The 27,495-nt window shown below is 51.7% G+C and overlaps 1 protein-coding gene across 3 annotated transcripts in view; it reads right to left on the bottom strand.

Annotated features, from left to right (window-relative positions):
* The window catches only part of EIF4G3 (eukaryotic translation initiation factor 4 gamma, 3), a 100,084-nt gene that overhangs the window by 39,337 nt on the left and 33,252 nt on the right, over nucleotides 1–27,495 (bottom strand). For all 3 annotated transcript variants that reach the window (XM_015412616.1, XM_015412619.1, XM_015412617.1), the window contains 9 exons: nucleotides 26,559–26,591; nucleotides 18,462–18,641; nucleotides 16,153–16,267; nucleotides 15,008–15,114; nucleotides 14,604–14,726; nucleotides 13,555–13,663; nucleotides 9,863–10,705; nucleotides 2,626–2,711; nucleotides 1,999–2,245 (listed from right to left, as the gene is read on the bottom strand). In XM_015412616.1, coding sequence (XP_015268102.1) covers nucleotides 1,999–2,245; nucleotides 2,626–2,711; nucleotides 9,863–10,705; nucleotides 13,555–13,663; nucleotides 14,604–14,726; nucleotides 15,008–15,114; nucleotides 16,153–16,267; nucleotides 18,462–18,641; nucleotides 26,559–26,591 — 1,843 coding nt within the window. The remainder of the gene's footprint in view (nucleotides 1–1,998; nucleotides 2,246–2,625; nucleotides 2,712–9,862; nucleotides 10,706–13,554; nucleotides 13,664–14,603; nucleotides 14,727–15,007; nucleotides 15,115–16,152; nucleotides 16,268–18,461; nucleotides 18,642–26,558; nucleotides 26,592–27,495) is intronic.

The following is a 27,495-nucleotide window of genomic DNA, read 5'->3' as shown; positions in this document are numbered from 1 at the left end:
TGTAACTGTGCGCACACCCCACCCCCCCCCCCCGGATTTGCTAAGCTGGCATTGCCACAGTGGCACTGGTTCTGCTGGGCACCTTGTACATCACTGGTTCTACTGGGCACTCTGTACATGAACTGGCTGTGCTAGGCCTGCAAACCCCCTGCCCCTTGCTTGGATTTGTTGAGCTAGCATTGCCAAAGTGACACTGGTTCTGCAAAAACAACAACAACACCCGTTCGTTTCTACTGCAGAGACTCTATGGTTTGACATCAGTCCCTGCTTTTTTGCTGTTTTCCCCTCCATGGAGGCACCTTCTTTGGGGGCCCATAGAATTGGACCGCTAGGCCAATCTTTTTGACACTTGGGGGGGCCTTTTGAGTAGAGGCACCAGAAGCTATACTGGAAATTTGGTGCTTCTACCTATAAAAAAAAGCCCCCCCGACAGATTCCCCATTATAGCCTATGGGGATCATTGACTATAATCATTGACATAGGCCTGAATTTTTTTCAGGATTTTCTGGGATTGGCTGTGCTCAATAGCTGAAAATCCACCCCCTTCTGTATCTGACTGAAAGAATAGCCAATAAATACTGATAAGGTATTTTCAGCTCGGATAGAGTTGAATGCACACTCCTAATAAGATCCTGAAGTGAGAGAGTGTAAACATAAGATTCCCTTGCAGACCAACTGTGAACACTCTGTTTTCTACAAAGGAAACATCTCACCCCACCCTCACATAACTGGCAGAGAAGAGCGCATGAGGTGTGCTTCACTTATCCCCCACAACACACTACTCCATTTGCCTGGTCTGGGAACAGACCCCACAAGATCTGGAGGATGCAGGACTGCCACTCAGGTGACCACATAGTAAGTATTGATAAAGGAGAAGGGGACTCTGGCTGCTCAAAGGGGCTCTGGCTATGGAGCTTTGGGGATGGTGTTTTTTGCTTGCAGCAGAGCAGGAAGACCTCTAGGCCCAAACTGGAAGGCAGAGGCCCCACAGCTGCAGACCAGCAGGCAGGCCGGTTCTCAGAGGGGCCTCCCATAGCCCAAGTGCCTGCTTAACCAGCTCCGTTCACAGGAGGAACATAAGAACATAAGGACATAAGAGACGTCAATGTTGGATCAGGCCAAAGGCCCATCCCATCCAACACTCTGTGTCACACAGTGGCCAGAAATACCAGTGCCATCAGGAGGTCCACCAGTGGGGCCAGGACATTAGAAGCCCTCTCACTGTTGCCCCCCCCGCCCAGGCACCAAGAAGACAGAGCAAACTTGCCTCAGAGCCCCTAGCTATACCTTGTGGCTAATAGCCACTGATGGACTTCTGCTCCATATGCTTATCTAATTCCCTTTTGAAGCTGTCCATGCTTGTAGCCACCTCCACTTCCTGTGGCAGTGAATTCCAAGTGTTAATCACTCTTTGGGTGAAGAAGTACTTCCTTTTATCCGTTCTAACCCGACCGCTCTGCAGTTTCATGGAGTGCCCACGAGTTCTTGTATTGTGAGAAAGGGAGAAAAGTACCTCTTTCTCTACCTGCTCTTTCCCATGCATAATCTTATAAACCTCAATCATGTCACCCCTCAGTCGTCGTTTCTCCAAGCTAAACAGCCCCAAGCGCTTTAACCTTTCCTCATAGGGAAAGTGTTCCAACCCTTTTATCATTCGACTTGCCCTTTTCTGCACTTTTTCCAAAGCTATAATATCCTTTTTAAGCGAACACAGGAGAATGATCAGAAAAACCAAATGTCCACATGGGCACTTTTCTGGTAGGCTGAGAAAGTGCACCTCGGAGCTCTGCTTTCCTCTCCCAAAGTTTGGAAAACAAAGAGTACCTCACTGCACAGGCAGCACCCTGAACAATCAGGTCTAGCACAGAAATGGGACCACAAAACTCTACAATTTCAGGTAAATACCCCCCCCACACACACACACATCCTTACTTACCAAAAACGTACAGTAACTTCGCTTTCTGAAACCAGGACAGGAGGAGAGGGGTGGGGACTCACCTGGCTTATACTGGCCGGCCGGGGCTTCGCTGGGACTCTCGAGGCAGCCTGCTTGCCCGTCACCTCCTTCCCCCTCCAAGACATTCTCAGCACCATTGCGGATGGGCTCCCCCCCTTCCTGCTCCCCATTTTCTTCCAAGGCCTTTGCTATTTTAAGGTCAAAGGGGGAGTCTCTCTCATGACTCATTGCCTCGGGCTCAGATTCTTCAAGCCTTCGGTCACTCCTCTGCTCCTCTTCCTCTTGAGCCTGGAGCGTGAAGCAAGCCCACCGTTAATCCTTCCTCTGGAGTGTCCGGTTAACCCAACCCAACTTCAGCAAGATCAAGCTTTGAAGAATGAAAGAGGCAGGACAGAAAACACTTCCGGGTCCACTGAACCGTGCCAGCCTGTGCTGCATTTGGTCTCTACAAGAGGCCAAAGAATCACAGGACAGCCCCATTACTACTCCACACACTTGGGTGAGAAGAGCAGCTCCAGAGCCCTCCTAGAACCCCAGACGGTCTGCAGCACCCTCAGCAAATGTCCACACTGGGTGGAAACAGACACAGAGGGGAGGTCCTGGGACAGTTTTGGCTCTATGGACCAGGTTGCCGCGGACAGTTTGGGAGGGCTCCCCGTGATCCTCACCTCGGCCTCGGCCTCCACCTCCTCGGCGGCTTGGCTCTGATCTTTTGGTTTCTTCCACGTCTTTGGTGCAGCTACAGCTGGTTGGGCTACAACACAAACAGTTAACAGCGTTACTTGCCAAATCAAAACTCCACTTGGAACAGGGCAGCTTTGGCTTCCCTTTGGAATCCACTCCAAGTCCACAGTCAAAAGAGAAAATGTCCCAGCCTGAAGAGGAGAGAAGAGGGCCGTGGCCTATACCGGAGAACTGCTTGCTCCTCCTTCAGGACGCTTTTAAAAAAAGCTGTAAAGCACTGACAGGGCCAGGCTATCTATTCAAACACTGCTCAGGAGTGGGGGTGGGGAGTTGGTCATCTCAAGTCCTGTGACAGATTCAGTGGGCTCTGAACTCGCAAATACATGGCAAGGAAGATACCCACTGATCACAGTGGATTTTGATACCACAGTCAAATACTACAGTATGATTACAATATGAAAGTGAGTCTCTCTCTTTCACATATGCTAGCCAAAGCTGGAAAAATACCAACATTTTACACCACCTCTGAATACTCTAAAATATTTTTTCCAGATCTGCCGGAGGCCAGTACAACCTATACCACACAGAGGCCTACTTACAGGTGTGTCAGGGACGGGTAAATGCAGACCTAAAGGGGAGCTGCACAATCCAGCAACTGCACGACACACACACACACCGCTCCCATCAAAGCACCTGGCTCATAACACCATAAGAACATCAGAGAAGCCAATGTTGGATCAGGCCAGTGGCCCATCCAGTCCAACACTCTTGTCACACAGTGGCCAAAAACACCAGGTGCCATTCAGGAGATCCAGCAGTGGGGCCAGGAGGACACTAGAAGCTCTCCTACTGTTGCCATTCTAGATCTCCACACCAGAGGCACCAAATGCCAAGCGTGCATATCCTGATGCAAATCCTCCTTATAAGACAGGAGCTCAGTACTACCTTGAAGACTAACAATGTTTATTATTCCAACATAATACACTTTCATGAGACCGAGCTCAGTTTGACTGGCGCACAACAGTGCCCATCTGTTAGGCAGACACATTTCTACTGGTGCCTGAAAGTGCCGTCAAGTCGCAGCTGACTTGTGGGGACCCTGTAAGGGTTCGAAGGCAAGAGGCATTCAGAGGGGGTTGGCCATGGCCTGCCTCTGCATAGCCACCCTGGGCGTCCTTGGTAATCTCCCCTCCAAGTACCAACCAGGGCAGACCTTGCTTAGCTTCCAAGATCGGATGAGACTGAACTAGCCTGGCCATCCAAGGAAGGGCACATCTATACTAGAGGCTGTAAAATACAGACCCACGGTGTGTGTGTGTGTGTGTGTTCCAAATAAGACAGGTTTTTTTGAACAGCCCATCAAAAGAGTATTAGATTCAATCAAAGAGTGGGTGAGGAGCACTTCCAGCTAGTCAGAGTAGGATTAAAATAAAAAGCAATTTACAGGAGCGCAGGTCAAACCAAAATAAGCAGATCCAATCAGAAAGCTACTGTAATAGCTGAACTAATTAATATTTGTATTGGGTGGGCTGTAGTGAGTCAGAAATCCAAAGTACGTGTTATTCCCTTGGGGGAGGAAGCAGTAGCACTGAAGTATTTGGCTACAGCATCAAATTTCAGCCCTCCAAGCAAGACAAACCAGGGGCACCAACCTGTACAAAAGACACTTCACAGCTTGGTTGTCTTACCAGCTCCAAGCAGCAAAAGTCTGTCCCAATATAACTGGCTCCTTTAACCCCTATGCCTTGCCTCCTATACTGAAGCGGAAATAGGCCAGGATACCCCCCCACACACACACACACTACACATTTCCATGGTACATCTTCAAATAAAGGAATTCAAGGAGAAATAAAACACTGCATCCACTTCATGGCTATGGCTCCTCCGCCAGAGTTGACTCACACATACAAGTGTGTTTCCCTTTTGCACAGTTCCTAAATGGAACAAGGACCCAAATGTACCCATCAAAACAAAACTAGCCCAAGAAGCTTTTACATTTAATTTCAGGATTACTGGAAAGGGTGAGAGTTAAGAGTGCAAACCAATACCTCTTCGCACCTCTCCCGCAGCTCAACTCACTGCCAAGTTCAAGAACAATCGGGCCAATTCTTCTGCCAGAGCAGACAGGCTACAAAACCACTCAGGCGTCCTCCTCCTGTGGGCCCTGCAACCCACCAACGATCAGGGAGGGGAGGGCTTACTGGCAGAGAGGCTCTGGATGCAGTCAATGAAGGGGAAGAGCCCCGTTGCCATGCCATGATGCAATGGCACAAGACTATGACATACAGCCCTGTCAAGGTTCAAGAGAATTCATGGCCTCCAGGGACACTGAGGGCTGACAGGGAATTCACAGACCACTCAGAACATTTGTAGCCTGCCAAGACCAAAAGCAAAGGGGCCTGTGCAGTGGGAGGCAACACAGGCAGACCAGAAAGCCTCTCGAGGGGAGCCCCCGTGCATGCTGACAGAGCACTGATGGCCCAAGAACCCCAAAATAAAGAGCTCGGTAACCTTCAGTCCTATAAAGGTTAACTTATTATCCAAATACACTGGTAATCCTACCTACTGTGACCATGAGAGTTTCTGTCCAAATATTACATTTTCTTCTGTTTATTACAGAACTGTTTTTCTACCTTCTACCTTTAACTTCTGTTCTTCCTACCTCTCAAAATGCCAGGCATTAAGATCCATGTGCTATAATAGCAGAGCAGGGTGCCATAGTTTGCAACTATTTCTCCAGCACTCGGTATACTTGCAATCTTTCTTATCAAAAATGAAGGTAAATATAATTGTGAAAAGAGAAACAGTTCAACTTTATATGCTAAGTTATCAACAATGCATTTTACACTGTTAAACTAGTAAAAGTAGTTTGATACCAGCGTGGATAAAAATCAATGTTGTTGTTGTTTTAAATTAAAAAATAGGGGTTTTGAATTAAATTGGATTTTTAATAGACTGCATTTTGAGGAAAAATCTATCTAAAGATAGTTTTCTATTTAAGGTACATTACAGTCTGTCAGCGAGCTGCCATTGAGAGTTCTGGTTCCCTGAGTGTGTTCCCTTCCCCCTTTGCCTTTTCTGTTGTATTCTGCACATTCTTGTTTTTTAGGTGTCTGTAACAGCTCAAGGTTACCCAGCTGGAGTGGGAAGACGAAGCCCTGTTATCTGCTCGCTTGTTAGTGGTATCTTTTGCCTGTGAACCAAGAGCCTGTTTTGAGAAAGGCAAACCGTTACATTCCCATGCAATTACCTGTCAGTGCCTTCCTTATTCGCGCCGGCGGGAAAGGGATCTATTGGTTATAGTTTGGTTCAAAGTTCCTTTATTATGTTACTCTCTGGGGTCTGTGTCCATTCCTAACAATTCTACTGTTCCTGTTTCTTTCAAATGCTTTGGAATAAATTTTGCTTTAACCTTTAAACGTGGATTTAATTTGGAGACTTTGGAGATTCAACACAGTCCAAAGGATTAGTTTTTCATTACGTGGCATGAAGCTGTATATTCATGCAATGTTTAAATTTTTTGGTAAATAAATTCCATTAATCCATTCACACTGTTATGCTCTCCCAGAGGTTTCTGTAAGATTGTTTTTCTATCTAGAATATATTATCACAGATGTTTGGTTTTGCAGTTCTCAAAACTGTGAATTTGAGTCTGCAGATCTTCACAGCAAAAATGTTATAAAATAAACATACAGAGTTGAGAAAAAGACCTTAATCCCATTGTTCCTCTGCAAATCTATGTACACAGGATCAACCCCTTACCTCTTAAGCGCTAAGTTTCAAGAAGTTCAATGAATAGAAGACTGTTTGGAGTGGAATAGATCGGCACAAGGAGATAAATGTGAGGAGGGAGGAGCAAGCAGTAAAAATGAAAGTGAAACCTTTTGAGCAGAATACTCCACAAATCTTGCGATCTTTATGTGTATAGCCTGAGGTTTATCATATTATTTTCTTCCTGGAGGAGAAAACCTATAATGGAAGCAGGCCGTGAAAGACACCCAGTTTGGGAACACACACACCTCCAAATCAGTAATATTTTATATAATTGTAAAACTAATCTGAAAAGTTATTATTCTAAGAATGAAACCTTCATCTGGTTGTAAATATTAAGATTATACCAGCAAGAATGGGTCTTTATGTAGAAAACCATGATTTAAATCTAGTCTTACTGATTAGTGGTTTAAATCATGATGTAAATCGATGTGATTTAAATCAAATCCACCTTATTTGATACAAAAGTATTGCATGTATTGCTATTTCCCTAAAAAGTTCTGTTTTCTTGTTTTAAAGGTGGCTTCCAAAATTGCAGAAAATTTTGCATGTCTCCTGCAGCCAGTTTGCAGCTCTTCCCCTGTGGCACACAACTTCATCGACACAGACATCCTGATGGGACTCCTGCAGACAGAGACAGGCTATGGAACGAACTGCAGACCAGTGATCTGATTTTAAGAGCCTGAAATTAAGCCCCAATAGCTGGGACTTGTCTTTATTTTAATGGGCATGGGTTTTAGCTGGTGAGGACTACTCTTATTTGCATGACTTGTAAAGGAAATACAGTCTCAAAGGCCCATGTCCAGGTACACCAATGCCTGCTCATCCAGGCAGCAAAATCCTGCAGACAGACCTCAGGTTTCCAAGAGGGATCAAAAACTGTCTGAGTTCCAACCTTGGTCACCCCAGCACTGCTCCTAGATGAGTGGCCGGAAGTGCCCCTCCCTAGGTTCAGAAAGGAGCTGGCTAAAGCCTTGGGGAAATCCAGACTATGGCTCTCGTCCTCTAAATGGGGAAACGCTCAGACGCCACAGCTGATTCAGACTGCCACTTCCATTGCACTTTACCTCCTCCCTGGGCCACCTTCAAAGTGCTGCATTTGACTCTGAAAATCCTCATAGCTTTGGCAGCAGGAAATATCAAGGGCACCTTCCTCCTGGCAGCAGGAAATACCAACGGCACCTTCCTCCACCTTCCTTCCACCAGTTTGGTGTCGTGGTTAAGTGCGCGGACTCTAATCTGGGAGAACCGGGTTTGATTCCCCACTCCTCCACTTGCCCCTGCTGGTGTGACCTTGGGCAAGCCGTAGCTCTGATAAGAGCTGTCCTTGAAAAAGAGCCGTTCCTGTCAGAGCTCTCTCAGCCCTGCCTGCCTCCCAGGGTGTCTGTTGTGGGGAGGGGAAGGGAAAGGAGTTTGTAAGCCACTCTGAGACTCCTTTGGGTAGTGAAGGGCCACGGGGTATAGATCCAATCCTCCTCCTTCTACCCTGGGCCCTCTCTCTCTGGCCTGCCCCACTGCCTTTTCTGCTGCAGTGGACACTGGTCTTGCCCCTTCCCCGCCCAGCAAGCCCTTTTGGCTTCATGCAGTACTTTGCCTAAGGCAGTCCTTAAGAGTGTTTTAAAAGCATCATTTGGAGTCAAAGTCAATAAGCTCCTTCCTAAATCCCACAAGGCTCCGCCTCCATAGTGACAATGGCCTGTGATGTCACTGGCTCCTCCCTATGATGTCACTGGGCCTCGCCAGGCAACCAAATGGGGAGCCAGCCCCACCTCCTAACTAGGTCCCATGGAAAAATCAGCAAACGGCTCTTGGGGGGGGGGGGGAGGCCTTGATCCAGCTGCAGCTGTCTGACAGAATCTTTGCTGACAGATCAAGGCGGGTACGTGTGTGGGCACAGGTGGAGCTCAGTTTCCTTCACTGAAGACTCTCCTTGACCACATGATCATAGAAAACAGAGCTGCAGGAATTTGGGCTCTGAAGCTCACAATCCCTTTGCACCAGCACCGCTCATGAAAAACCACCTATGAACTCCAGTGCACCACACAGTTCCCCTCTTCTATTTAGCCACCACGGAAATGGCCACAGCAAAAATATGATCGACTGAAAAGCAGAATCTCCAACATACAAGAGCGTGTGGCGGATGCTACGGACAAGCCAGACTGGGTAATGGCCACTCAACAACCCTTCCGAGGGACTGGGGGAAGCCATTTCGAACGAGACCGATATCAAGTCCCCCTCCACTCCCACGCAAAGCAATGCCCCCATCTCCACAGTCTCGCCAGGCAGGCACGGAGGCCCCGAAATCTGCTTACAGACAGTGAACACGTGAAGCTGCCTTCTCCCAGGCCAAGAATAGAATAGAAACCAATGGGAACAGCAATATAGTAACACTCATTAACAAAAAATTGCTGCATACGTGCACATAGTAAATAAATTACACAGAAGTAAATTAGTCTTGAGTAATGATGATTTTCATGAAGAATTCTTTATGTTTTCAACAGGTGAACAGGTAGACAAGACGAACCTCTCGAGTGAAAGCTCGTTTCGGATGGTCTTTCTCAATGAGTACCAATATTACATCCAAGTGTATCAAGTCCGACAATAAAAGTCTTTGAATCAAGCAATCTTCTTCACCCAGCTGTATAGCTACACAATAACATTTTCAATAGAGCAGACCATCTCATTGAGAAAGACTATCCGAAACGAGCTTTCACTCGAGAGGTTTGTCTTGTCTACCTGTTCACCTGTTGAAAACATAAAGAATTCTTCATGAAAATCATCATTATTCAAGACTAATTTACTTCTGTGTAATTTATTTACTATGTGCACGTATGCAGCAATTTTTTGTTTATGAGTGTTCTCCCAGGCCAAGACAGACCCCTGGCCCACCCAGGGCAGCGTCACAGTCTTTCCAGGGGCATTCCTATCACCCGCCAGTGCACCGTTTGAACTGGAAACGCTGAGAACTGGAAAAGGGACCTCCTGTACGCAAGGCAGAGGCTCTTCCACGGAACTATGGCCCCTCACTTTAAGAGACGCAAGAGAGAGTGCACTTTCAGGCAAAACTGCAGAAGTACAGAGAACTGGAGATTTTAAAAAATGGGATGAAGTGCTCTCTCTGTCAGATGATAAATGGAATTCACACAGAGATACTGAGCAAAATAAAGTGAAGTCCTGGAAGTTATATTCATCAGTGTCTTGCTGTAACAAATATTAACCTTGCCATGATTAGAAGGTAGCAGTTTGAGCTGCAAAGTAAGTGGCTTGTTTTGGCTTTTGTTGATGAGCAATGTCTGATAGAGTGGGCACAGAACAGGCCCTAGTGCTTGCCGGAAAGATGAGCACTCAAGAACTCCACAACCACCAGATGTCACCCACACACACCCATTTCCTGGCAGGTCTGGCTGCCGCTAACCCACCCTGCTGCTGCCTGGCACAAAGACCACTCACCTGGTCCGTGGCCCTTCCTCGCATTCAGGTCCTCGTGAGACTCGGCGTTCTCCTCGGGACGGCTCTCTGCCTCGGGCTCCTCTCCCCCCAGATCTTCTGGCACATCTTCACTGAGGACAGTTCTTGTGATCTCCTCTCCTTCCAAACCCCCCTGAAGAGCTGGGAGAGCACCAGGTAGTGGGAGAGGAGGGGGAGGAGAAGGAGGAGGAGGACTGGTCGTGGTGACGGCAACCGCAGCAGCAGCAGCAGCGAGGGGAGGGCTGGGGGGAGGAGTGGGAGGCGGAGATGGAGTGGCCAAAAGAACCACGGAAGCTGAAGGCGCTGCCCCTTCCACTTCAGCCTGAGCGGCTTCCGGGGTCTCCGGCTCAGCCACCGAGGGCACTCCCTCCTGCGGCTCTTGCTCCACCAGGCCATCAGTCACGGTCACCTGATCGCCGACTCCATTGAGTTCGTTCATGAGAGGAGCACTGGCAGCCCCTTGGCTCTCACTCCGGACCACTCGCCGAGGCTCCCTGCAGATCTCCACACTGCTCTCCTCGGCTGGAGGACCGGCGGGCGTTTCCACGCAGGGTGCTGCACTGGGAAGAAGGGGGGCTTCCAGTTTGGGGGAAGCGAGTTCACATCGGTCACCAAAGTCTGTTGGAAACGGAGGTTTACTGGGTGCAGCGGCAGCAAGCACTGCGACTGAGGAGGGCAGAGCAGGCAGAGGAAGCTCTGGGGAGGTCTCTGGGGAGGCAGGGCTCTCTGCTGCCAGGCCTGCTGGGTCCTTTCTCTCTCCACTAGGTTCTGGTCTGAGGGCAGGGGAAGGAGATTTTAATACTGGATCTGCTTTAGGCTTCTCTTCTGGGGAAAAGGAAAAACGGAGAGTTAAAAGGAACGTTTGGGTCATCAAATCAGACCAACTTCTGGCCTCTCTCCCGGGCACACTCTACAGCTCGTTCTAACAGAAAGTCTCAGGGAAAGTGGCAGACCCCCACCCCCCCCACCCCCAAAAGGAAGCACCAAGAGCCCTTCAGCCTTGGAGTGGAGGCCAACCTTCAGGCCTGGAACGCATCCACATTTTCTTGTCACCCAGTATGGAATAACGAAGGCGTTTCACTAGAGACACGTTTCCCTACCGTCTGCTTGTCCCTCTCAATAGCTGGGTAGAAAGTTATCATTCCGCAGCAACACTTTAAAGACAGGCCGATAAACCTCTACCCATATGGGGAAAACAAAAATCCCCTTCTTGGGGCTGGCTTTGCAAAAGCCGGCTCCTGGTCTTTTGGGGGTGTGGGGACCGACTTTAGCCAGGTCATTTGCAAGACAGATTCAAGAATGAACAAAAGGGACGCCCTCTTCTGGCTGTCACAAGGACAAGTCAAGGTAAAAAAGACGGGAGACCGTGCCCTCCTGCTCAACATTCTAGCTGAGGGGGAAAAAAGTATTTGGACTTCACGGACCTGATTTAAATACGCCACAGCTGGACAGGGGCACCCCCCCCAAGCACACACCAACCTGACCAAGCAGCTGGAGCAGGGCAGTCTCCCCCCGCCCCTCCCCACCAACCACCCTCTGCCTTCACCCGGCTCAGGCCTCCTGAGGACCGTGCCGTCCCTCGCCTCTCACACACTTTGCAAGTTGGCCAGCCGGACAGTCACACACCCCTGCCACCTAGCCAGAGGGCAGCCACTCCCTGCGGGGAGGTGCAACGGCTGCACAGGCACAGTCCCCACACCTATTTCCTCCCAAGCCTCCAGCACGGCACCTCCGTTTCCTCCGGGTGAGGGCGACAGGGAGCTGACCCAGCAGAGCAGCCAGGCCAGGTGGCTCCTGCGCACTCCAACGGCCACAGCAGCATTGGCTGCTTGTCTAAGGAGGCCACCAGCTGCCTCTGCCTCCAGCAGCCTGGCTCTGCTGCCTTGGCCAAGGAGGGAAGAAGATGCCGCCTCACAAATGGAGAAGGGCAGTACAGCTGTGGCTCCCCCCTGGCTGGTGGAAGACCCTGCTGCCTCTGGAGGCCCGGAGAGCCTCCCTCGCTCCCAAAACGGAACCGTTGTTCAGGGGGCATTCTAGCAACAGGCCTCTGAAGACTATTTCTCAGTTTTCCCTGACGGAAATTTTGGGTTAATCTTTTGGGAGCAGAGCACTGAAAAGAAAAAAACCTCCTAGGATTTTTCTTCCCTCTTGGAATGAACAAAATGCAAGACAAGGTTTTGCCCAAAATATGTAGTATGAAAATTTTTATCTACAGCACGTGATAATGACAATTCCTATGTATATATGTTATAATGTGTATCCTGGATATATTTGAAACTGTTCTTAGCAGAAATAAAATAACTGTACCTTTAAATTCAATAAATATACCAAACAGTACAACTTTATAAGCTAATTTATGAATGATGCATTTTATGTTGTTAAATCAGTAAAAGAAGTTTAGATCTGATAGGAAAACAAGTATTGCACATATTTCAGTTTTCCCAAAATTTCCTTTTTCTCACCCCAAAGAACTGTAAAGATTTTCCCCTGTGGATTCAAATCGACAGAATCTTTACATCTCTAGGTGTACATTATTTGTATGTCATGAGTCTCTAAACTGCAGCTCAGTTATATTCACTGTAGATTGTGTGTTTCTGTTGTTCTTATTGCACGGTTTTAAGCTGCGTAACCCGCCTCAAACCTCAACAAGAGAGGCAGACTGCAGCTTATTATTATTATTAATAATAATAATCTCGTTATTCCCACGAGGCTAGAAACGGCAGCTTCCCCCGTCCAAAGAGTTCCCTCAGCCTTCAAATAGCAACGTAAAGCCAAGTTAAAACCAGGAGCCAAGCAGGCCATTTTGCTGCCCTCCGGGATGCCCTGGGCCCCTGCGCTCCAAGAAGGCTGGACAGAGCAGAAGCAAGCACAAACAGAAGCTGCCGGGTCCTTGCACCTTAGCATGGCCGCCCACTGGCCACTTGGTGCCCATCCCTGTGCTAGAGAGCCTGCAAAATGCTTGATCAGGGAACACGGATGACTACATCAATCACTGCAAGCTCTTGGACAGAACCAGCAGCCCAGGCCCCCAGAAGAGAAGAAGAGATTGGATTTATACCCCACCCTTCACTACCCGAGGGTGTCTCAGAGCGGCTTACAAACGCCTTTCCCTTCCCCTCCCTGCAACAGACACCCCCTGTAAGGTAGGCGGGGCTGAGAGAGATCTGACTGAGAACGGCTCTTTTTCAAGGACAGCTCTTATCAGAACTACAGCCTGCCCAAGGTCATCCAGCCAGGTGCAAGTGGAGGAGGAGTGGGGAATCAAACCCGGTTCTCCTAGATTAGAGTCCGCGCACTTAGCCACTACACTAAACTGGCTCTCTACACCAAACTGGCTCTCAGAGCTGCTCCCCCACGGTGCCATGCTGCCTGTGCAGGATGCAGCCATGGAGAAGGGCATTCAACCTGCTTAGGATCAGTCACTTGCCACTCCTGGGGTCCAAACTGGGAAGGAAAAGAAAGATGACAACTGACCACAAGCTAAATGCTGATGCTCACAAAACCCCTTTTGCAGACTGAGCGAACACAGCCTGCCTAAAGCTCCTGTTGTGGCCACACCAAGGCCAGAAGGAAGAGAGGGTCTGGGGGCCCCAGCTGAGCCTCAGAGGTCATGGCTACACTCACTTTCTGATAAGCAGGACGAGGGAGGCAGACACCAAAGTCCAGGCACCCACCTTGCTTCAGGTCGAGAACTGTAACGACGGGGGTGTTGCTGGCCAGAGGAGAGGTCTCCGTAATCCCGTAGGCCGCGAGGCTGTGCTCTGGGACCTGGCTGGACAGCTGCTGCAGGGATTGGAAGTACAAAAAAGGGTGACGATGAGAGTGCAAACACAAAAACTAGCAACATGGAGCGCAAGCAAGCAGTTCAGAGCAAGAAAAAGAAAAGGCCGAGAAAGAGAGAGAGAGAGAGAGAGAGAGAGAGAGAGAGAGAGAGAGAGCCCATTCAAGAATACATGGCAGGGTGGGAGAGAAAAAAGCAGGAGGGAGCAGGAGGAGAAACTTACTACAAGCAGCAAAAAAGGACAGCACAGCGCATTCATACACCGCAGCCAGAAGTGCCCCCACCCTCAAGCCTCTGAGGCTACCGTGCTCCACACTGAAGCCCTCAACAAGCCATTCAGCAGAAAACCACACCTGCTCCAGCACGTTAAAGCCTCCCCCCATTCTGAGGGCGGGGGGAGAGCGTGCACAGATCTGAGGCTGAACACATGATGCCCTCCTTCTGGACGTGCCCCCGTGCACCAACTCCCTACCAGCAAGTGGGGAGAGCACAGAAGGGCCTCTGCCAGAGTTCCCTCTAAGCTGGGTCAGTGTGAGCTAGCTCACAGTTTTTTAGCCTCCGGCTCACACGTCTTTGGCTTAGCTCAGGAAGGATGGGGCTCCAGAGCCAACTCACTTATGCAGCAGCCAAATCGCTCGCTCACAACTTTAATGCCGGCACCTCGCAAAGTAGAATTTTTGCTCACAAGACTCCACAGCTTAGAGGGAGCGCTGGCCTCCGCCCCCCCCAACCGGTAAATCAATTGGACAGACTGTGTGTCCAGGCACTGCTGAAGATCTCTGCAAAGTGATGTGGACTGGAAGGGAGACTAGTCACGTTGCTCTTTTCTTCCATCGTCTTTCAGGGTGTGTCAGACATTGAACACACCATAAGGGCTTGATGTCTGAAGAAGCAGGGCAAGAAGGCGAGAGGTGAGGGCCAGGTGACTCCCCGTACGGTTACCTGGGGAGGCGTGGGCGTCGATGTGGGCCGAACAGTCGGAGGTGTGGGGTTCCTGCTCCCTCCGCCAGACATAATTTCTTCTGTTATGTCTTTGCCTCCTTGGTTTGGGTCCCGGATGCGAATCTGCAGAAAACAAAACAAAGCACCTGAAGCTCAGACAACCTTGATTTTCCTGAGCCTGGGCTACAGTTTCATTTGACTCAGCCTGAGGCTGCAAAAACAGATCTGCAGTCCAGGGGCCTAGCTCCTTCTGCATGCCTGTGGCCACTGAAGGGCAAGCACAGGCCGACTCGGAAGGATTATCCAGAGCGGAGCAATGCCCTCTTGGTTCTGACGGCAGCCGTGAGAACAGCCCCTGCACGTGTTTCCACATGCAGGCCTCACCACTAGGGGCCCCCCCTTACCGTTTTCTTCTCCCGCTTGGTGGGTGGGAGGGGCTGCTGCTGCTGCTGCGTAGGCACTATGATGGGTGCTGACTGGTACACCGGCTGACTTGGATAGAAAGGTGCTCCTGCAAAGCAAAGGCACACTCAGCCCCCCTGCCACTCAGCCCTCCTGGATCCCTCACTGTTCCTCTGCAAGAAGACCCACTCACAAGCTCCCCAGCCTGGGGACACCGCCCAGCAATCGGAGCAGAGTCGGAAAGCCACAACCTGCACGTGACTGCAGGGACACCCCCCCCCCCAGCTCTGCGGAGAGCCTGTCCTTGAGTCAGTGCCCGAGGCCAAGAAGGGAACGTTTGCCCACTGTCCAAGGCATCATCTTTGGATGTCCTCCAGAGCGGGAAGGCAGCAGATGCCAGGGTGTGCCAAAGAAGCCTCCCACCACCATGCCCCTTCAGCCCCCCGCTAGCCAAGCCAGGGGCCCTCTTCCCTCATGCATGGGGCTTGCACACATGCATGGATCACTCAGGATCACCACCACGTTGGCGAGGTGGGACCAACCGTACAAGGCATGCAGGGGCCTCCCAGCCCAGCAGACCTTCACTTTCCAGCCCTGTGACAGTGAGTCTGGCCGCCATCAAGATCAGAAAGAGTTTCGCTCTGCAGCCGCCAGAAGGGATGCTGCAGCTCTGTCATCTGTGTCGGTCCCTGGGCAGGGCTGCTCACATGCCCTGATTCCACAGGACAGTGGAAGACCCATGGAATGCCGCACGGGGCTGAAAACTAAGCTTTCCTTTATGTAAGCAAGTCTTGAGTTCCCTTATGGTTGCCGCCTGAAAGGGTGCGCACCATGCCTGTAGAAATCTCAGGCATCCGGCAGCACTGGGATCTCTGCACAAGATCACTCCTTCCTCCGACAGGCAAAGCCCGGGAGAGAAAGACAGCAGAAAGAGCAGAGGAAAGGATGCCAATCACTTCGGTTTTCATCGTTTACCCAGGCCACCAGACTTCCCTGGCTAACTACATCATCATCATCATCGTCATTATTATTATTATTATTATTTTAAAAAATATCTAGCTTGGTGCACCCTCAGCTCTGGAAGGCAACCAAGCCATTTTCATCACGGGTTACAAGGCAGGGGTCTTATCCACCACTCTCTCCTTACCGTACGCGTTGGGAAACTCTCCAGGCCCCGGTCCTGGATAAAACGGGCCCGGCCCTGGTGGCTGAACAGGGTACTGTTGCGGAGGCCCCACGTATGGAGGGCCGCTGTGGCGATACTGTGGAAGAAGCAGCACGAGGAGTTGAGAGCAGTGTTCCCTCTAGGCTGAGTGCGTGTGAGCTAGCTCACAGGTTTTTAGCCTCCGGCTCATGCATTTTTGTCTTCGCTCAGGAAGGGAGGGCTCCAGAGCAAACTAATTTACGCAGCAGCCCAATCGCTCGCTCACAACTTTAATGCCAGCAGCTCACAAAGTGGAATTTTTGCTCACAAGACTCCACAGCTGAGAGGAAGCCTTGGTTGCGAGGGGATTGCGACTCAGCGATGGCAGGCCAGATAGACCCCTCTTGACTGAGACAGAAGGCTCAGGCAGCATTCAGAGTGGCGAGGGAGCCGTGCTGCTCTCTTCAGAAAAAATATCCCAAAGCAGCAGCAGGATCTGCCCCACACAATCAAGCAAAGGCACGCGTGTGCCGGGGCTCCCCCAATTTCACATGCATGAAGCTGCCCTCTGCAGAGCCAGACATTTGGTCTTGGAAGGTTAGCCTCATCTCCTCCGACCTGGCAGAGGCTCTCCAAGGTCTCAGACAGGGGTCTTGTCCATCACCTGCCACTGGACCCTTTTAACTGGAGATGCCGCAGGGACTGAACCTGGGACTTGTCCCTTCTTGGCATGGACCTATGCAAATACTCTGGCGTGCCAAGGCTGCCAAGAGCTGAGCGGCTAGTCTACACGTTGCCCAGATGATGCTCAGGGAGTTTATCAAGGTGAAGGCAGTTAATGGATACACAGTTCAAGATTCCTCCCTGGGGGTGGGGGCACAGAAAAAGCCCAGGGCCCAAAACACATTTCCAAGAACCAGGGCTACCCAGTGTTTGAGACTGTCCACTAGCTGACCATTTCCACCCAAGGACTGAATACTCAGCTTCTGGAGTCTGGACAGCAGAAGGGGACTCAAAAGGTCCTGGCTTCATGGGCTGACGTACAACAGCATTGCTAGTGGCTTTGCTTTGAAGAACAGCAAATTTTTCTCAGTGCTGTTTTGGCTACCCTTTATTCTCTCAACGTGCTTTCTACGTACGTGCGTATTATCCCTGCAAAGTAGCTCTGGGACTTAAGACTGTGAAGCGGTACCAGCCCCTCCCGCCGACTCAACAGCCATCTCTGCTGGCTTGGCCCAGCCGGTTCTTCTGGCCCATCCTGCTGGCACGAAGGGCATGGAGATGGCGGCCAGGTCGGGGACCACCCCTTCCTTTGCTTTTCAGCTCTTACTCTTTTTTCCAGTTTCCCCAACTTGCAAAAACGAACTTATGCTTCGAATTCCAGAGGGGCTAAGGGCTTGCCACTCCGCCTCTGGGTAGATCTGTTATGACTATTACAATAAAACAAAGCATCTATATTTTAAAATACCAACTATCTACAAGGCTGCTTCTCCTAATAGGGTCCACTGCAACAGTTCCCTTCTGTGGACCAAGGCCTTCTGAAAGTTCCACCCTGCAGGCCAGCCAGAGTTTCTTCCATCACGGCACCTCCATGGCGAGATGGCCACCTGGAGACTGCTGGGAGACCCCTGCAGGGCTGGTCCTTCAGGAGGATGTGTCCAAACCCAACTGGACCTCTTTGTGGACTCTGATCTACTGATGCTCTGGCTTACTTTATTTTTGTTAAGATTCATCTGTGCCTGTTTATCAAGGATTTTTAAAACTATTCACTATTAACTTAGAACAATATTTTTCCAGTAAGCAAAGAAGAACAAGAGATGGTGTTCCATAAGTGGGCACTGTTACATTACAGGGCATATTTCTATAATCACATAATATCCGAACTATTAATAAAATATGTACAATTCGACTACTTAATGAACTCAAATGACACTGCATTTCAAAAGTTTTTTTAGAGATTAACAATTAACCAACTATGAGTCTTTGACTGGAAAAAGAGGATCAAAAATGTTACAAATAAATAAATATACCCAACAGCAGAGCCAAATTATACCTAAAACGCATTACTTTCATTTAGTGGTAAGGCTTAGATCACCTAATCGTATAGATACTGCACAGATTTCCAGGGTTTTCCCAAAAAGTCTGCCCTCCAACTCCCCGCCCCATGCAGAGGAACGTATTTCCTATCAGGCCCCCCCACCCCACCCTCCCACAGCTTCCAGTGCTTTTGGAAATGCAGCATCTCTAACAGGTGAAGTCTCTAACAGGTGAAGTCCTGGGGCTTCTCCTGCACCAAGGCCCTGCGACCTTACCTGTGGGATACAGTACTGGGGGCCCTGAGGCATCGGATAGGGCATCGGCAGGTGATTCACCATCATGATGTGCTGATTGGTTTGATAGACAGCCGTTGGCGTTTGTGCCCCAGGACGGAGGGAAGGGTTGCTGTTCTGAATGGCAGCTCTAGGAGGCTGTATTTGAGGTCGCTGGAAAAACTGGGAGTGGGATGGGGGGAACAGAAACATGAAGGTCTGGAAAAATTCAAATTCTTTTTCCTTATTCCCTTCCCCCCTCAAGGACTTTTCCTTTTTGTCTGATGCAAAAAACAGGAGATTTTGGGAAGCACTGAAATAAGCTCCTATGAACAGAAGCTAAACATTTAAGAGCCCTGCTGGATCAGACCACTGAGGGTCCATCAGCATCCTGTACAGCACAACAGGGCAGAGAGGCCAAGGCCTTCCACATATACTGCCCCCTCACACTGGGTTGCAGAGGTGTGCTGCATCTAGAAGTGGAGGCTCTCTTTAGTTTCCAGGTTGAGTAGCCACTGAAGTATTGCCTCTTCTGGAATGAATGCAATGGTGTTCAAGATAAGATCCTACTAAATCAAAAGGTGTAGTATGAACACCTGTATATAATAAAATCTACAGAAGTAGATAATGCCAATTCCCTTTAGAAGGGTGATGGCCCAGGGGAAAACCCCCACAACCCCCCCCCCCCAATCCTTCCTCCCACACTTTGGGTAGTAGTTGGGTTTTTTAAAACAACTTTGGAATGAGTGACATGCTCTTCCAATATATGGTTTTACTCAATCAAACCACATAGCATGAAAGTATGTAAGACAATCTACAGGGGTACCTTGTCCTGTGACTGTGAGACTGTTTCTGTCGCAACATGGTATATTTACTAGGAAATTTGTTTTCTAATTTCAGCTCCCCCCCCCCTCTCAGACAGCAAATAGTGGAATATATGCGACAAAGTAGCACCAGCTCTCCCCGTTTGCAGCTCCATTTCAAGGACTGGGCACCTTTGGAGTCCTGCTTGTAGAAAACCAGGGCTCTTACGCCAAACCATATAAATGTTTATTCCAAGTTACAAAAGGTGCACTTTGTGTTGTTAACAGCAGTAAAGTAAGTCTAGACAGGATGTGAAATGTCCTTATTTTTCCCACAGCTTTGAAATGTCCAGAAATGCTGCCTCTCTAGGAAGAAGGCAAAATGCTGCAACTTGGGTGAGAGCAACCAACCCCCTGGGGCCCAAGTGCCTGCTCATCTGCGCCAGGAGGAGGGGTGCCAGGGCATAGCTGGCACCATGGCGCACATGCGCCTTTTGACGGGAAAGCCAGAGTTGCCCCTGTAGTTCTGGAGAAGGGAGCAGCAAGAAGGGAGAAATTAGGCCTCACTTGGCCATCCCCAGACCCCCCCCCCTTCCTTGGCCATGCCCAATCTGGAAGAACCCCGCTGGTCCCCAGTTTGTTGCCGTTTTCAAAAAGGTTGCAACCCCTTTCCACTGCAAGGAGGAACCCTCACTGAAGACCCCCTGCCCGGCCCAGCTCCTCCAGGGCTTCCTGGTGGCCTCCCCCACCTGAACGTCCAGGGCGCAAAAGGTTGCATCAAGCATTAACGCAGCCCGTAATCGGTGACGGTGATCAAGAAGAGACAGGCCATGCAGAACCAGTAGTGAACGTTACCTGGATGGGTCTGAATCCTCCCTTCAAGAACGAAGCAAGAAAGCAGCAGGAAATAGAAAGAAAGCCAATGGAAGAGCTGACAGGTCAAACAAGAGGAAGGAGGGGGTGGGAGGCCGCATGCACCCTGACGCCCTCCTGCCACTCTCCGCTGAGGCGGCTGCCTGGCACACTGCCCCAGCACGAACCGCCACCAGGCCACCGGCCAGGGCTTCCCAGCAGCCGCAAGGAGGGCCTCGGAACTGGCTCCGTGAACGGCCTCGTTCCAACCCTGCCTCGGATTCTGCCCCTTCCCCCCAGCAGAGCGCCTTCCGCGTCCCCTCACAGGTCAGGGACCCGAGAACAGAGGACTGAGCTGAGCGACTCTCCAGAGGAAGAAGCCCACTCTGGGGCTGCAGGAGAGGGGAGGAGAGGAGAGGGCCGGCCGGACAGGGTCAGGGGATGTCTCTGCACCACCTCCAGACAGCAGTGGCCGTGCTGGTCAAAAGGTGTGTGTGTGTGGGGGGGGAACTGGCACCAGGCTGGCTGGCCGGCCTCTCCTAACCTGGACACCCAGGAGGCTTCCCAGGCCCCGCTCCCTCCCTGAAGTGGGCTAGCCTGGCGTCTGCCCACCTGAGCCAGGGAACCCCCAAGGGGATGGGCCAGCCTCTGCAGCGGCCCCAGGCCACGTGCCCCACCAACCACAGCTAGGAACACGCCGGGTGTGTGTACGTGCGCTGTGGGCAAGCCTTCCGTATCTTTTCCCCCTCACAGAGCTCTTGTGAGGAGGAATGAGAGATGCAAAACAACGCAAAGTGTTACAGCTGGGACGGTAACGGAATGACAGAAAGAATTCCTTCCCAAGTTAGAACCTCCTCAGAGAGGAGCTCAAACGTCAGGCAAAAGGGAGTCGCAGTGACAGGAACCAAGTGGTGGGAAAAGCCCCCCCCCCCGGGACCAGCGGCATTTCTGCCTCCGGAGTCTCTCTCGCTGACTCCCTGCCTCTCCGGGGTCACCCTAACTAAAGCTTCTTCAGCCATCACCACAAATTCTCCGGCTGGCATCAAGAGCTGCAACTGGGCAGAAAAGCTGCAACTCCAGTGCTACGTGGGGGAGGGGCATGCAAAATTCCTGCAGCTGCTCCCCAACTGCCCAAGCCCCCATTTGTGCAACACGCAACGTGATCAGGCGGGCCACAAAGCTGAGGTCAGTACAATGAGGAACACAGCATGCCACAGACAGCTCTTCTCAAGGACAACAACAGCCCCCCACCACCACCATTCAGTCACACCTCTGGGACTCAGAAAAGTTGCAGCCAATTCTTGACCAAATCACAGAGCCCACAGAAGAAAGGCCACAAACTGCCACGGCCAGCCTCCCCACACTCACAGTGCAGAGTTGGGAAGCTGAAATTCACCCTGGCCCACTGAGAGCTTCCGGCAGACATCCCCACTGAGACGGCCTACAAGGGTGCTGCAATCATGCGTGGCTCTGGGCTTCCGTGGCCCAAACGCTGTGCACCTTCAAAAGGGGAGCTTGGGCACACCCAAATACTCTGTAGCACCACACAACAAGCAGATCGCCAAAAAACTAAGAAAACTGCTTCCACTGGAGAGCTCTCTCAAGACACAGGTGACAGAAGGCAAACATTCCCTTGCCGGCTGAATCAGTTGCCTCAAGCCTCACACCAGGGAGAACGCAGACACAGGGGTGGCCAGAGGGGGCAGGCAGGGAGGAGCGCATCCCCTGCTCTCCCAGACCCAGCCGGGCAACACCAGGGCTTTGCAACCCACAGCACAACACACCATGGCAGCAAAGCAGCCCTGCGATGCAGCCATTCAAGCGTCAGACAAGGCTCTTGGGAGACACACAGATTCAAATCGTTACTCTGCAACGATACTGGCTGGCTGGCCTTGGCCCACTCACACACACTCCACCTCAACCACCTTGCAGGGCTGTTGCCAAGTGAAAACGTGGAAGGGTCCATGGGTGCTGCATGGCACTTCTTTTTTTTTTGGGGGGGGGGATGATCAGACTGCACCTGTTCTTTTTGAAAGCTTATTTTCACCTGGCAATGTCATATAAGATCTGATTTCCTTTCGAGGAATTAAATCCATGCTTTTTAGAATACGTGTTGATTTGTTAACACTCTGTCTAGGATTTTCTTAATGCCCTTTGCTGACCCAGGTCCAGCTGTGACCTTGTGATCTGGTTTTCCTCCTGGGTAATAGCCGGTCTCTCTCTCTTCCGTTTCAAGTGTAAAGGAGCTCGACGGAGGCCGTCACTGTGCGTCTTTGAAGAAGCACTCCCAAGAACAGAATACACAGCTACCAGCATCCTGTAACAAACATCCCCTTCTTGCAGACGGTGGTCAGTCAGCCTCAAGCTTCCTTGGACCCATTTCTACCTGGATATTGGCCTGGCTCTGGAACTGAAGCTCCCCAAGGACCCTGCCAGATGCCAAGCCAGAGACAGAGAGATGGGGGAGTGTGACCTTGCTGACTCTCCTGGACAGCACAGGTGCCTTCACTACCCTCCACTGTGGCATCCTCCTTCATCAGGCGGCCAAGATGAGTGGAAGAGGCACGGTGCTCTGGCGGTTCTGGCCCCGTCTGGCAGACAGCTACTTAGGGCCTCCACAAGCGTACAGTGGGTCTGGCAGAGATGGCTTTTTGATATCAACATGGAACCGCTATCTGCAGATTTGGGGTAAAGCATCCTTGCTCTACACTAGTTCTCCTTTTAAGTGGAGCCAGATGAGAAGCGGACCCTCCACAGAGGAGCCTGCAGCAGCCTTTCCTCGGCAAGCACAAGCTGGCCAGAGGAATCCGCCCTCCAGTCATGGCAGGTCAGTTTTGGAAGATGGCTCAGAAGCCTCACCTGACCGAAACGGCAGCTGCAAAACTGACACCCTGTGCGTGTGTGTGCGCGTGCGTGTGTGCGCTATGAGGCATGCCACATCCCAGTTCTGAAAGAGCTACACTGGCGGCCCAGTTAAACTGCAAGCCCTACCCAGCCCGGGTCCAGCACCTTGTCTCCCTACTAAGGAGAGGGACCAATGGTAAGAGGTGCCTCGCTGGGCCAGGCCAGGGCTGCAGCTAGTCCAGCATCCTGTCCTGCACACTGGCCAACCGTCAGGCCGATGGACATTACCATGGGCTAGCTGAGGCTGAGTTTATGGTGGTTTTTACTAGCATGCTGGTTTTTAAGGATTAGAAATCTTTTCCTGCCACTGCTTTATTTCAGTCAGGGGTCCCTATATTCTAAACTGCCTCAGAGGCACAGGCCAAGAGGAGGACTATCAGATTTTCAATAAAACCCGCCCAGGAGCCAGCGGTGGCTAGCGAGGGTTAAAGTTCTGAGCCCTGGCAACGACAGAAAGTGTGGGGGGCACCACCTGAACCAGGAAAATACTCTGTGCTTTCCCAGGAGCCATTTTCCACATATGCCCTTACTGGCACTCAAGAGAAAACATTCCGACCCCATGGCACTCCATGCTGATGCTGTCCCTTCCTCAGGCTCGTGTCAAAGACCACAAAGGCCACAAGGTGTGGCCACAACCTCTGCCCATAATCTACTGTAGCAACATAATTGGCAAGGGACACCGCGGGACCTAATGCTCCCCCATCTCTGTCTTGGCATCTGTCAGGGCCCTTGGGGAGTTCCAGTTCCAAAGTCAGGCCAATATCCAGACAGAAATGGGTCCAAGGAAGCTTGAGCAAGATGCAAACAAAATGGTCCCCTTGAGGAGCCAGGTGGTGAACTACAGCCAGGTGCAAAGTGCCTGGCTGAGGGTCCAGTCTGACTGCCATGTTCCCCGTGCTCCACCCCCAGGGGTGGGGGGTGGGGGGAGGAAGAGATCCATTGCCCTCAGTGCATGGAACTGACCGCTCCTTGAGAGGGAAGGCAGGATCTGCTCCCTCCAAGACAACAGGGCTGGACCACTAAAGTCATACTCATCTCCACCCACACACACACACCCCTCCACTCTCAACAGGAAGAGGGTCCACCCCAAATTTCAGGGCTTGCCTTTTAGCCCACTGCTGGAGAAGACAGACAAGCAGACCAAATAATTCTTGCTCAGTGGGTTCCCAAAATAATAAGCATGACTTGTATTGAGACGGCACCTGTTGAGCCGAACCTGCTAGAAGTTCCTCAGTGGAACAGGCTTCCTCGGGAGGTGGTGGGCTCTCCTTCTTGGGAGGTTTTCAAACAGAGGCTAGATGGCCGTCTGACAGCCATGCGGATTCTGTGAACTCTGGCCGATCGTAAGCGGGAGGGCAGGAAGGGTTGCCTCAGTGCTTAGTTCTCGTGGCCCTTTCTTACACGCCCAGGGAAATGCTGGTTGCCACTCTGGGTTCAGGAAGCAATTTTTCTCCAGGCCAGTTTTTTTGCCACCTTCTGGACGTGGAACAGTGGTCACTGGGGGTGTGGAGGGGGAGGTATATGTTAATTTGCTGTGGGGTTGGACTAGAGGACCCTGGAGGTCCCTTCCAACTCTATGATTCTATGACTGTAAGTCCCCATTTAAATGGCAACCTTCCCATCTAAACAGCTGTCAGTTCTGGGAAATGTTTTTCCTCCTCTGCAAGTGAATCATCTTGCATCCTCCCGTCTCTTACATGGAGCCGCCTTCTACTGCATGGGACCCTTGGTCCGCCAAGGTCAGTCTGCTCTGACTCCAGGACCTCCGGAAAGGGCCTTGCTCGTCACCTGATCCCTTCAACTGAAGATGCTGTGAGGAACTGAACCCGGGACCTTTCTGCATGCCAAGCAGATGCTCTGCCCCTGAGCCAGGGCCCCTCCCTCTCGTTGAAAACGTTCCCCGTTCTTGCCCAAGAGGAAGCTCAATGTCACACATCTGTGTGCAAACACTTCTGCTCATCAGCGCCAGGATCCAATGGGCTCAGTCGTTCACTGCCTGTGTGCAGAACTGCAGGAGATCACAGACCTTGACCCATGAGCAAGAAAAGGGCACACAAGAGCACCGGACCATGCCCTCTCCCAGAAGAGAAGCCTCCACTTCCCCCTGCCCGCCCCATCATCATGGACTGGGCCATCGGTGGCTTCCAGTTAATGGCTCGAGCACGTGAATCACACTGGCCCCAAGCAGCCTCTGGCACAGTATCATGGCAGGAAACCACTCTGGAAGCAGCACTGCCAAGCGTCCCCGTCCCTTGGAGCCTAAGGGTGGCGGAGGGGGCACAGGAACAACATAACCCGCCCTTGAGAGCCAGAGAGGCCTTGTTTGCTTCCGACACAGCCCTGTGCTGCTCCCCATGCTGCAAATGCCCGAGAAAGCGCCATGTGCCACTGGTGCCGCACCAGCCTCAGTACCCGACTTCTGCTCTGGGGCCAGGGCGCCGGAATCGCTGGCAGCTGGGTGTTTATCCTTCTCCCCACCACCACCACCACCACGTCGTAAGTGGGTTTTAAAGCCAGTTCTAAAACCCAGCCGTGTAACGCAAACCCATCCAAGCTCCCCACTCATCTCCGGCCATCGCCACTCCACTGGAATGGGCAGCTCCCCACCCTTCTGCTAGGCACTCCTTCGTGTCTAGCCTCAGCTCCCTGGAGGGGCTGATGCCCTCTCCCTCCACCAGGCCAGCACTCACCACTACTGCTTCTTGTAAGACCCGCAGAAGAAGCATCCCACACAGCACAACTGTGGCCCACACGCCACCCCACCCCACGCTACAGTATGTGGGGGGCAGGAGGTACTGAAGGATTCTTTACTCCCTTTGATGAGTTCAGGTGTGGAAAAATGCCCCCCGCCCAAGCAGTGTGGTTTAATCTCGGCTACCTTGGGAGAGGTGTGGCACTGGGAACTGCCCATGAACCACACTGACTCCACCTCTGGCATGTTCTGAGTCCAGAAGTGCAAATCCAGCCCACACAGAGGTCTGACCAGGCCTGGAGGGTGGATGTGTGGAGGACCTGAAACTGACCCACTCTTCTCGGCTCTCCCCCAGAGGTCAGCTGCAGGGGATCAGAAAGCGCAATGCCACTCTCTCGATTTTTCTTCCTGCTCCACTCAATACAGCTCTGCTCTACAAATCATGTGTCCCTTTCAAGGGAGGAGGAGAAACAGCAGACCTCAGAGCGCAGCGTGGCCCAAAGGGCTGCAGGCAAACCTCTTAGGACCCTGAGGGCTTCCCCGGTTGCTTGTAGTAACTGAGCTACCTGCTGAGAGCATGCCACCCTGCCCACAAAGGGCCACGCTCACCAACCATCAGTGGGCTCTGTGCTACGAGGCCGAGTAAAGGGCTGGTTAATAAATGCAACAGAATTCGGGAGATGAAGCCTCACGAAAGCGGGTGGAGGCACCTTCTGAGAGCAGGAGAGCATGAGAGGCAGAAGAGGATTCCCCAGTGGGGATCAGCTGGGGGCCAGGCAACCTCCCCCTTCCCCCAAACAGTCAGCAGCAAGTGGGGGGGGTGATGGAGGGGTGAGGAGGGTACTGTACCTGGTGATGGGCAGGTCGAGGCCCCGCTGCAAACTGAGGAGAAGCGGGAGAAACAAAACACAAAAGGAAAGGCACAGAGAGTCAGAAACACCACAACAAAAGGCGAAAACATCACACTGTATGCAAAATAAACCCACAAGGAGAAAACGAAGCTACACATCCAAAGCTTTGCTGCAGGACAGCGACAGACAGATACTGAGACCCCACAGGCTGACTCCGCGCTGCCGTAAGGGGTGGGGGAGAGCTTCCCGAGGGGCATCCTGACACTGGCATGTGCGCAAGGGAAGGAAACCTGAAGATCCCCCTCACTGATGGGTTCCATTTGGGCCACCCCCCTGGGCCGTGTCTGCCCCCTCCCTCTTCACAGCTCTCTTGTCTCTCGCAAGGCCCGCCACTGCCGCTCAGGGCTGCCCTTCCCCCCTGCAGGGGCAGCAACACCCACCGTCAGCCCCAAACTGCCTCTCAGGCCTGAGCCACAGGACTCTTCCTGGGGCACACTGACAGCAGCTGCAGGGGCAGTGGGGCAGGCCGGCTGGGGCCTCTGGGCCAGACCGCCTCCTTCTCTGTCTTCACTGCTCTGCTCAGGAGGAAAAGGCCACCAGCCTGTCACTAGGCCTTAGCTGAAAGCTGGCTATGAACAGAAATGCAATGCGGGAAACTGAAGAGCATGCAGAAAACATACACGCCAGTCTCTGGGCACCTTCTTCTGGAGGCGTCTGCTCGAGCCCCACGACAGTGAACGGGAACAGGGTGCTCCTGCAGAGCTGCCATCCTCCCCAGACACCAAAAGGCCCTGGGCATCCAACTCAAGTATTCAGAAAGAGGCAGGACAGGCAGCCTCTCTCCTGAGCAGAGATACCGGCAGAACCACGGCAGTCCCAGCTCCACACATCGAGGGCTCTTGCTCCTTTGCCCCCAGAGTGTCCCAGACCTAAAG

This window comes from Gekko japonicus, unplaced genomic scaffold, assembly GCF_001447785.1.
Source record: "Gekko japonicus isolate JY-2015 unplaced genomic scaffold, Gekko_japonicus_V1.1 scaffold131, whole genome shotgun sequence".
Lineage (NCBI taxonomy): Eukaryota > Metazoa > Chordata > Lepidosauria > Squamata > Gekkonidae > Gekko > Gekko japonicus.
Note: the sequence above shows the minus strand (reverse complement) of the source record. Positions and strands in the feature narration are given on the sequence as shown.